This window comes from Oncorhynchus mykiss, chromosome 2 (genome assembly GCF_013265735.2).
Source record: "Oncorhynchus mykiss isolate Arlee chromosome 2, USDA_OmykA_1.1, whole genome shotgun sequence".
NCBI lineage: Eukaryota > Metazoa > Chordata > Actinopteri > Salmoniformes > Salmonidae > Oncorhynchus > Oncorhynchus mykiss.
Genome location: NC_048566.1, coordinates 46,358,398 through 46,370,408, shown reverse-complemented (window position 1 = coordinate 46,370,408; position 12,011 = coordinate 46,358,398). Strand labels below are relative to the sequence as shown.

Here is a 12,011-nt window from a genome sequence, read left to right as displayed (position 1 = left end):
ACTACTGTTGTGTCATCTGCAATCTTGATGATTAAGTTGGAGGTGTGCATGGCCACGCAGCCATGGGTGAACAGGGAGAACAGGAGGGGGATGAGCAGGCATCCTTTGTGGGGCCCCACTTTAAAAAAAATATATATATTTCACCTTTATTTAACCAGGTAAGCTGGTTGAGAACAAGTTCTCATTTACAACTGCGTCCTGCCCAAGATAAAGCAAAGCAGTGCGACACAAACAACGCAGAGTTACATGTGGGATGAACAAAAGTACAGTCAATAACACAGTAGAAAAATCTACATAAAGTGTGTGCAAATGGAGTAAGGAGTTAAGGCAATAAATAGGCCATAGTAGCGAAGTAATTACAATTTTGCAAATAAACACTGGAGTGATAGATGTGCAGATGAGCATGTGCAAGTAGAAAAAGTAAATAAAAACAATATGGGGATGAGGTAGGTAGTTGGACTATTTAGAGTTGTGTACAGCTGCAGCGATCGGTTAGCTGCTCAGTTAGCTGAGCAGATATGCTCTAGACAGCTAGCAGACGGGCCTTCAGGGGACATTGTGACGGAAGAGCCTGTTGAAACCCCCTCGGGTGGATTACGTCGGTAGACCAGTCATGATGGATCGGCGGGGCGCCGTGTCGGCAGTAAAATGAGTCCAGGCCAATTCTCAAAATAGGTATTGTAGCCCAAAGAGTGTCTGATGGACCTCTTCAGCCAGCTGGGAGATGGGCCTAGCACTAGGATAGTTCCAGGCTAACTGATGCTTGCTTATTTTGTTGAAGGCTGATCTATAGTCAATGAACAGCATTCTTACATAACTATTCCTGTGTGCAGTGCGATGGTGTTTGCATCGTCTGTGGATCTATTGGGGCGGTAAGCAAATTGAAGTGGGTCTAGGGTGTCAAGTAAGGTAGAGGTGATATGATCCTTGACTAGTCTCTCAAAGCACTTCATGATGACAGAAGTGAGTGCTATGTGGCGATAGTCATTTAGTTCAGTTACCTTAGCTTTCTTGGGTACAGGCACAATGGTGGCCATCTTGAAGCATGTGGGGACAGAAGACCGGGATAGGCAGAGATTGAATATGTCCGTAAACACTCCAGCCAGCTGGTCTGCACATGCGCAAGGGTTAACACACTTAAATGACTTACTCACGTCGGCTACGGGGAAGGAGAGCCCACAGTCCTTGGTAGTGGGCCACGTCGGTAGCACTGTGTTATCCTCAAGGTGGGCATAGAAAGTGTTTGGCTTGTCCGGAAGTAAGAAGTCGGTGTCCGCGACGTGGCTGGTTTTCCCTTTGTAGTCCATGATTGTCTGTAGACCCTGCCACATACCTATTGTGTCTGAGCCATTGAATTGCAACTCCACTTTGTCTCTATACTGACATTTTGATGGTTTGGTTGCCTTACAGAGGGAATAACTACACTTTTTGTATTCGGCCATATTCCCAGTAACCTTACAATGGTTAAATGCGGTGGTTCGCGCTTTCACATCTATCCACGGTTTCTTGTTAGGGTAGGTTTTAATAGTTACAGTGGGTACAACATCTCCTATACACTTCCTGATAAACTCAGTCACCATATCAGTGTATTCATCGATGTTATTCTCGGAGCCTACCCAGAACATATCCCAGTCTGCTGAATCAAAACAATATTGAAGCGTGGATTCCAAATGGTGTGACCAGCGTTGAATAATCCTTAGCACGGGTACTTCCTGTTTGAGTTTCTGTCTGTCGGAAGGGGGGAGCAACATTGAGTTGTGATCAAATTTGCCTAAGGGAGGGCGGGGAATGGCCTTTTACGCATCCCGGAAGTTGGAGTACCAGTGTTTGGAGTACCACATTGACTGTGGTACCAGCCCGAGTACTACAGTCAATGTGTTGATAGAACTTTTTGATAGAACTTTTAAAATCCCCTGCTAGAATAAATGCGGCCTCAGGATATGTGGTTTCCAGTTTACATAAAGTCCAGTGAAGTTCTTTGAGGGCCGTCGTGGTATCGGCATGAGGTGGAATATACACGGCTGTGACTATAAACAAAGAGAATTGTCTTGGGAGGGAATACGGTCGGCATTTGATTGTGAGGTATTCTAGGTCGGGTGAACAAAAGGACTTGAGTTTCTGTATGTTATCACAATCACACCATGAGTAGTTAATCATAAAACATACAACCCACCGTTCTTTTTCCCGGAAGGGTTATTTATTCCTATTTATTCCTTTCTGCGGAGAACCAGACTGGCTGTACGACTCAGACAGTATATCCCGAGAGAGCCATGTTTCTGTGAAACAGAGTATGTTACAATCCCTGTTGTCTCTCTGGAAGGAAATCCTCGCCCTGAGCGAGTCAACTTTATTATCCAGAGACTGAACATTAGCGAGTAATATACTCGGAAGTGGTGGGTGGTGTGTGCGCCTCCCGAGTCCACTCCAAATACCTCTCTCCGCCTGCAGTGTTTTGGATCAGCCGTTGGAATCAGTTCAATTGCCCTGAGGGGTACGAACAAAGGACCCGATTTGGGAAGGTCGTATTCCTGGTCGTAATGCTGGTAATTTTGGTTAGTTTCCATCTCTCTGATATCCAAAAGTTCTTCCCGGCTGTATGTAATAACACAAAATAAATTCTGGGCTCATAATGTAAGAAATAACACTGAAAAAAGCTAAATACTGCAAAGTTGTCTAGGGGCTAGAAGCACGGCTGCCCTATCTATCGGCGCCATTTTTCATCTGTATGTAGATGATACGGTTATACAGTATATGCTGTTGACCAAGCTATGTTAGAGCTGCAATCTGACTTTGCAGAAATCCCTTGTTGATTTAAAACTCTTTAGATGGGCTACACATATACTGATTGGATGGTTCTCTCATCCAGCAGATCCCCGCCTATAAATATCTGGGCATTTGGATGGATAAAGTAAAAAAATATATATTTAAAGAGGCCTTTAAAAAACGTACCAATATTGAAATAGATCTTGCCTCTTTCTAAAAAGCAGGAAGCAAATTGTACAATCAACTTCTCCTGCCAGTTTTGGACTATGGTGAAACCATTTGGGGCGGCAGGGTAGCCTAGTGGTTAGAGTGTTGGACCGAAAGGTTGCTGGTAACCAGTAGTGACTTGGTAAATTCAGAATCTCTTTAAAAGGATTGTAGCCTGTCTGTCTCTCTCTCTGTTTGTGTCCCAAATGACTCCTTATTCCCTATATAATGCATTACCTTTTACCAAATGGAAATATATAGGGAATAGGGTACCATTTGGGACACAGTCTCTGTTTGTGCTGCTGCAAGCACTCTGCGTATTACCCAAGCACAGGATTCACACACCAGCCAAGCACTCTCCTTGCTTGCTCTACTTTGTCTCCTCGTTTTGGTCTGTCTGCCTCTTTCTCCCACTGCTGTACTTATTCTCTCTTTTGTTGCTCCCGCATTCTTAAGCCCTCTTTATCTTTCTGTGTCTATTGATACTTCTGTCTGGTTTTCTATCTTTTCTGTTTCTCTGCGACTCCTCTGCGTCCATCTCTATCTCTCCTCTGCATCTCTCCGTCTTTCTGGTAATGGTAGACCTCTGGGCATAGTGGCGCTTGAAGTTTGAGGGTAATTTTATATTTGTTTTTTATTTTTTATTGTCACATATGCCGGGTAGGTGTTGTTTTTACAGTGCCAGCCATAGTGGTACGGCACCCCTTGAGCAAATTAGGGTTAAGTGCCTTGAACAGATTTTCACATAGTCGGCTCGGGTATTCGAACCAGCAATATTTTGCCCCTGTTCTGAGATAAGACAGAGGTTCAGACTTTCCTCCCATTCTCTCCTCTCATCTCCTCTCATCCCCTCTTCTCCTTTTTCTCTTCTCTTCTCCTCCCCTCCCCTGAATCCATCTTTACATAAGTACTACTGAGTGTGAAAATGAACAGGGCAAATCTTGTACTATGTCTGCATCACAAATTGCACCCATTTCCTATATAGTGCACTACTTTTGACCAGGCGCCTTTGCAATGCCATTTTGGACGCAGCCTATGACACATGAAGTTAAATTGTACGTTCGAGCAGTCTGTCTCACCTGCTCTCTCTCTCTCCTCTCTTTCAGTGGCGTCCATTCCTGCCAGGTCTGAAGTATGAGGTCATCGATTCTGCCTACATTTCCCTCTACACAGGTAAGCTGGGTTTGTTGTTTTTTGGTTGGCTCTGGCCGTAATGCTCTGGCTAGAAGCTCCCCTTAGGCACATATCTACCCAATGGCGAAAGAACGAGTCTTGCTGCTTTCATTGTAGTTTTGGTATACACACACACACACACACACACACACACACACACACACACACACTGTTCCCTGGGGTTGATTAGGGGGATAGATGTAGATTGGAGCACAGATGCTATTCCAGGCTGCACTGCCCTATTGTTCCTCAGCAGACAGGAAGGCAGACCTAAGGAACAAAGTGCAGTCCCTTCGCTCTGGACCACTGGACTAGAAATACTATATCAGGAAGTATTGTGTTTCATGGTTGTGTCCATCATTTTGTAACAACCTTAACCCAACCTTGCAAGAGGATTGGAGCTCTGGCATAATGGCTTAGGTGATGGAATGACAGTCACTGGTTCCGGGTTTTTGAATCCCAGTCTGGGCTATCACCAAATGGCTGCCATATTGTTGATGTCATTCACTCTGCCTTTCATAAACATATGAGGATCAAGTTCAAGTAAATCAAAAATGTAAGAACACATTTTGGACACAGGGAAACACAACACTGACCCCTTTCTTACCATAGAGACCAGGGTGACCACCATAGACATAAACACAGGAGAATTGCTTGATAACATTACGTATAATCTCTATGGGGATGTGATGGAGGGACAGAGACATGGCAAGAATCTAAGCCATGATCTATTCAATGAGTTCACTCTCAATTTCCATTTCTTTATCTTTCTTTTCTTTCCACCATCCTTTCATTTCTACACTGCTGTAATTTTGGAACATACTGGAGGACTGGACTTAAATCTCATTCAATAATCGAAACATGGCCTGCGTCCCAAAAGGCACCCTCTACCCTATATAGAGCACTACTATTGACCAGAGCCCTATTGGCCCTGGACAAAATTTGTGCACGATATGGGGAATAGGGTGACATTTGGGACGCAGACATAGATTCATGGAATCTTTTGCATCACAATTTTCCAAAATATTCTCTATCATGGACACACACAACTACAGTTTTTCACCCATGGTTAAGTTTGACTAACTTAGACAGAAACACAGCAACTTTCCATTCCATCACATTTTTCCAATGTCTTACATATTCCTCTTCAAATCAAACCAAATTGTATTGGTTGCGTACACATGTTTTGCAGATATTATCACTTATGTTCCTAGCTCCAACAGTGCAGTACTACTAACTATACAAAACTATACACACAAATCCCACAAAAATATAAAGAAAGGAATTAAGAAATATAAAAATATTAGGACGAGCAATGTCAGAGTGCGGAAAATAAATATACAGTGCATTTGGAAAGTATTCAGACCACTTAACATTTTCCACATTTTGTTACATTACAGCCTTATTCTTAAATGGATTAAAATTAAATTGTCCCTCATCAATCTACACACAATAGCCCATAATGAGAAAGCAAAAACTGGTTTGTAGAAATTGTAGCAAATGTATTAAAATAAAAAAACGAAACCATATTTACATAAGTATTCAGACCCTTTAGTCAGTAGGTTCTTGAAACACCATTTGCAGCGATTACAGCCTCGAGTCATCTTAAGTATGACGCTACAAGCTTGGTACACCTGCAAAGCTATTTTCAGGTCTCTCCAGAGATGTTCGATCGGGTTCAAGTCCAGGCGCCGGCTGGGCCACTCAAGGACATTCAGAGACTTGTCCCGAAGCCACTCCTGCGTTGTCTTGGCTGTGTGCTTGGGGTAGATGTCCTGTTGGAAGGTGAATCTTCACTCCAGTCTGAGGTCCTGAGCACTCTGGAGCAGGTTTTCATCAAGGATCTCTCTCTGTACTTTGCTCTGTTCATCTTTGCCTCGATCCTGACTAGTCTCCAAGTCCCTGCCGCTGAAAAACATACCCACAGCATTATGCTGCCACCACCATGCTTCACGGTAGGAATGGTGCCAGGTTTCCACCAGATATGATGCTTATCATTCAGGCCAAAGATAGTGACGCCTGTAGTGACGCCACACTGCAATGCAGTGTGCTCTACGGCACAATTGTCTGTAGAGCTCTGAGACAGGATTGTGTCGAGGCACAGATCTGGGGAAGGGTACCAAAAAATGTCTGCGGCATTGAAGGTCCCCAAGAACACAGTGGCCTCCATCATTCTTAAATGGAAGAAGTTTGGAAGAACCAAAAATCTTCCTAGATCTGGCCGTCCGGCCAAACTAAGCAATCGGGGGTGAAGGGCCTTGGTCAGGGAGGTGACCAAGAACTCAATGGTCACTCAGACAGAGCTCCAGAGTTCCTCTGTAGAGATGGGAGAACATTCCAGAAGGACAATCATCTCTGCAGCGTTCCACCAATCAGGGCTTTATGGTGGAGTGGCCAGACGGAAGCCACTCCTGAGTGAAAGGCACATGACAGCCCAGTTGGAGTTTGCCAAAAGACTGTCACACCATGAGAAATAAGATTCTCTGGTCTGATGAAACCAAGATTGAACTCTTTGGCCTGAATGCCAAGCTTCACGTCTGGAGGAAACCTGGCATCATTCCTACGGTGAAGCATGGAGCAGCATTATGCTGTAGGGATGTTTTTCAGTGGCAGGGACTGAGAGACTAGTCAAGATCAAGGCAAAGATTAATGGAGCAGTCAATGAGATACTTAATGAAAACCTGCTCCAGAGCGCTCAGACTGGGTGCGGTAAGGCTCTCCTTCCAACAGGACAACGACCCAAGACAAGACAGGAGTGGCTTCAGAACAAGTCTTTGAATGTTGCAGCCAGAGCCCCAACTTGAACACGATCTAACATCTCTGGAGAGACCTGAATTTTACTGTGCAGCAACGCCCCCCATCCAACCTGGCAGACCTTACGAGGATCTGCAGGGAAGAATGTGAGAAACTCCCTAAATACAGGTATGCCAAGCTTGTAGCGTCATACCCAAGAAGATTTGATGCCGTTATCGCTGCAAAAGGTGCTTTTTGAGTAAAGGGGCCGAATACTTACGTCAATGTGACATTTACGATATATATATATATATATATATATATATATATAACATTTCTAAAAACCTGCTTTTGCTTTTTAATTATGGGATATTGTGTGTAGATTAATGAGGAAAAAAACGTTTCAATCAATTTTAGAATAAGGCTGAAACAAAGAAAAATGTGGAAAAAGTCAAGTATACACGGCCGTGGCGATGAATGAAGAGAATTATCTTTGGAGGTAATGCTGTCGGCATTTGATAGTGAGTTATTCCATATTGGGAGAACAATTGGACCTTAGTTCCTGTATGTTACCACAATCACATCATGAAACATATACCTGCCTTTCTTTTTCCCAGAGAGTTATTTCTTCCTGTCACCATGATGTACAGAGAACCCTGCTGGCTGTATGGATGGGGACAGTATATCTGGAGAGAGCCATAATTCCCCTGAAACAGAGTATGTTACAGTCCCTTGGCCCCCTTAGATCATCGAGTGTCACAATGGATGTCCAAAGATTTCCAATAGCTCTATGAATACTTTAATTTTAACACATTTAAAACTCAATACCCCATCTCAAAACACTTTATTCTAGCATTGTAATGGAAGGTTGATGAATCTATGACCTCATGATCATTAACGATAATTAACTTCTTATGGCTGCAGGGGCACTATTGAGTAGCTTGGATGAAAGGTGCCCAGAGTAAACGGCCTGCTCCTCAGTCTCAGTTGCTAATATATGCATATTATTAGTATTTGATAGAAAACACTCTGAAGTTTCTGAAACTGTTTGAATGATGTCTGTGAGTACAGCAGAACTCGTATGACAAGCAAGAACCTGAGAAGAAATCCAAACAGGAAGTGAGAAATCTGAGGTTGGTATATTTTCTAACCATTCCCTATTGAAATCCCATTGCGATATGAATGAATATTCACTTCCTAGAGCTTCCAATATATGTCAACCGTCTATAGAAATTTGAATGAGGCTTCTACTGTGTTGTGGGACTGAATAAGAGCAGAATTAGCCATGTGTCTGGCAGTCAGCCATTTCCTGGCCACATGCATTCCACATGATATCCACTTGCGTTCCGTTCCTCCTCAAGACAAAAATTCTCCGATTGGAACTTTATTGAAGATTTATGGTAAAAACATCCTAGTGATTGATTCTGTACTTAGTTTGAAATGTTTCTTCGACCTGTAATATAACTTTTTGAAGATTTTGTCAGAAAAAATGGTCGAGCAGCACCAGCGTTTGGATAGGTGTACCAAAGTAGCTAATTGGACATAAATAACGGACATTATCGAACAAATCAAGTATTTATTGTGGACCTGGGATTCCTGGGAGTGCATTCTGATGAAGATCATCAAAGGTAAGGGAATATTTAGCATGCAATTTATGGTTTATGTTGACTACAACATGGCGGCTAATTTGACTTGATTGTTATGAGCGCCGTCTCAGGTTTGCCTTTTCCGTAATAAAAAAAATATAATCTGATACAGCGGTTGCATTAAGGAGAGGTATATCTATAATTCCATGTGTATTATCATCTACATTTAAGTATTTCTGTTGAATCGATGTGGCTATGCAAAATCACTGGATGTTTATGGAACTAGTGAATGTAACGCGCCAATGTAAACTCAGATTTTTTTGACATAAATATGAACTTTATCAAACAAAACATACATGTATTGTGTAACATGAAGTCCTATGAGTGTCATCTGATGAAGATCATCAAAGGTTAGTGATTCATTTTATCTCTATTTGTGCTTTTTGTGACTCCTCTCTTTGGCTGGGAAAATGCCTGTTTTTATTGTGGTTTGGTGGTGACCTAACATAATCATTTGTGGTGCTTTCGCTGAAAAGCATATTTGAAATCGGACACTGTGGTGGGATTAACAACAAGACTACCTTTAAAATGGTATAAGATACATTTATGTTTGAGGAATTTAATTATGAGATTTCTGTTGTTTTGAATTTGGTGCCCAGCACTTTCACTGGCTGTTGTCATATCATCTCGTTAACGGGATTGCAGCCCAAAGAGGTTTTAACAAGTTCCGTATTACTGGATCTCAGATGCAGATTGTTGCCTAGCTGTCATGACCTGACCTTAGAGAGCCTTTTTATTTCTCTATTTGATTAGGTTGGGGTGTGATTTGTGTGGGCATTCTAGTTTTTATATTCCTTTGTTGGCAAGATATGTCTATCGTTGTCTCTGATTGGGGATCATACTTAGGCAGCCCTTTTTCCACCTTTAGTTTGTTGGGATCTTGTTTGTGTGTAGTTGCTTTCTGCACTGCATGTAGCTTTACGTTAGTTTTTGTGTTTTGTTGTTTTTTCGGTGTCATGTAAAATAAAGACAAATGTACGCCTACCACGCTGCACCTTGGTCCAATCCATCTTTAAATTAACGTGACACTAGCAATAGTTCACTTGGCAACCATGATGTCAGAGGCTGGCATCCTGTTAACCCTCTCCATTCTGACCGCTCCATCAAATAAGTGATAAGGGAGGAGTGCGTGTGCGCGGTGCAAACTTAATGAAGTGCCCTACAGATTTTTTCCACTTATACCTCACTGCTTCTTCTTGGCTCAGGAAGGGCCCAGCTGTTACAGTATGCAGCACAAACACACACTGAAGTAACTCTCTGGCTCTGAAACTGATCCTCAACTCAATGTGACCTCTCTTGCCAATCCTTTCTCATCCAGCTCTATTCCTCAGTCCAAAATCCTCCAAACACACACACACACACACTCTTTGAACCTGCCCTTCAGCACATGGTGCCAAGAGCAGGTGAACCAAGCAGGAGGTGGGGGGACACCTGCCAGCTTTTTGCATTGATTAATTTATTTAATAAAGCTAATCCTTTACCAACAGCTACTCTTCCTTGGGTCTCTCTCTCTGTCACACACACACACACACACACACACACACACACACACACACACAGACACACACACACACACACACATCCTCTCTTACTTTCTCCACCGGGAAAATGCTTCATACAGTACCACTCTGCTTTATCCACAATCCCATTTGGGATTAAAAAGACGACTTGGGCTGCCCTGTTAATTATAAAGCATTCCTCATCTCAGGCCTTGCTACTGACACTCTATAAATAACTGGCACTCACTCCTTCCTGCACACCATTGATTGGTGTAATTATACCCACTCGTCTCACCTATTTTCTTCTCCTCTCGTCCATCTCTCCTTTCCTTTCCTCATCTTGCATCTCCTTTCCTTGCCTCTTCTCGTCTCTTCTCGTCAACCCAACATCTAGTCGAGATCCAAGGTTGCTATAATGACAATACCCAGTGATGTAATGGGAAATCGGGATAAGACAAACTACCACTGAATATAAACAAAAGAGTATTACATTTTTAGAACTGTATTGTTTGCAGTTTGATTGCATTTTAATGTAGACCTACTAGGTAGGTCACGGAGAGATGTTCATATTGAAACATATCTTCTTCTTTTGTAAAGTTCTTAATTTGTTTGCTAAGATTAGCACAGATTTTCTCAGGGGATCCCAGATGGGGCCCCAATCCCAAGTTTGGGAACTAATGTAATAACCTCTCTCCCTGCTTGCTTCCTCTCTCTGTGTCTCTTCTGCATGCATTGCAGCCTGCCTCGCCCTCGTCACTCTCTGTTTCACTAGTACTCTCTGTAAAGCAACGTTATGATTAGAATTGAGTAGCTTATATTTTGCTCCTGCTGAGGTCAAGCTCCGTTTATCGCTTGCTTCTTACTTCTACCTTCTAGCCAGCCAACTAGCTAGCTGGCTAACACTTGCCAGAGCCATTTAACGTTACTGCAATAGTAATAGAAGTCTCTGCGGCAGCTAGCCAACTGACTGACAGACTGAGATATCTACAGTATAAGTGACTATAACATCAAGTTAAAAAAAATATTTACACAAAGATTAATTTGGAACGGTTGGCCTTGAACTTCCGTGGCTTCAATGAGAGAGGGCAGTTGTTCTCCCCTGCTACAAACACCCCCCCCCTCCCCCCATTTAGTTGCTAATGACAACCTGCAGTATCCCGGCCGGCCTTCAACTTCAGTTACTCAATGAGAGGGGGCAGCACTGAGCTAGACTTCAACGTCACAACCTGGAGTAGCTCGAACTGCGCATGTTAAATCTCCATGAGATATCTTAACCGACTTCATTTGTCTTCAATGCGCTATTGAGTCTTCCCATAGCAATGAATGGTGTCGTGACCAATGGCTTTGTATATTCATGTACAGTGGCAAGAAAAAGTATGTGAACCTTTTGGAAATACCTATATTTCTAGATGGAAAGAATTTTGGACCATTCCTCTTTACAAAACTGTTTCACTTCAGCAAAAAACTTGGGATGTCTGGTGTGAACTGCTCTCTTGAGGTCATGCCACAGCATTTCCATCTGGTTGAGGTCAGGACTGACTGGGCCACTCCAGAAGTAGTATTTTCTTCTGTTGAAGCCATTCTGTTGTTGATTTACTTCTGTGTTTTGGCTCGTTGTCCTGTTGCATCACCCAACATCTTTTGAGCTTCAATTGGCGGACAGATAGCCTAACATTCTCCTGCAAAATGTCTTGAAAAACTTGGGAATTCATTTTTCCATCGATGATAGCAAGCTGTCCAGGCCCTGAGGCAGCAAAGCAGCCCCAAACCATGATGCTCCCTCCACAATGCTTTAGTGTTGGGATGAGGTTTTGATGTTGGTGTGCTGTGCCTCTTTTTACACACATAGTGTTGTGTGTTCCTTCCAAACAACTCAACTGTAGTTTCATCTGACCACAGAATATTTTTCCAGTAGTGCTGTGGAACATCCAGGTGCACTTTTGCAAACTTCAGATGTGAAGCAGTGGCTTCTTCAGTGGTGTCCTCCCAT

At 42.8% G+C, this 12,011-nt stretch overlaps 1 protein-coding gene across 2 annotated transcripts in view; it reads left to right on the top strand.

Annotated features, from left to right (window-relative positions):
- The window catches only part of b4galnt4a (beta-1,4-N-acetyl-galactosaminyl transferase 4a), a 437,447-nt gene that overhangs the window by 385,595 nt on the left and 39,841 nt on the right, over positions 1 to 12,011 (top strand). For both annotated transcript variants that reach the window (XM_021564073.2, XM_036949745.1), the window contains one exon: positions 4,077 to 4,143. In XM_021564073.2, the coding sequence (XP_021419748.2) occupies positions 4,077 to 4,143 (67 nt within the window). The remainder of the gene's footprint in view (positions 1 to 4,076; positions 4,144 to 12,011) is intronic.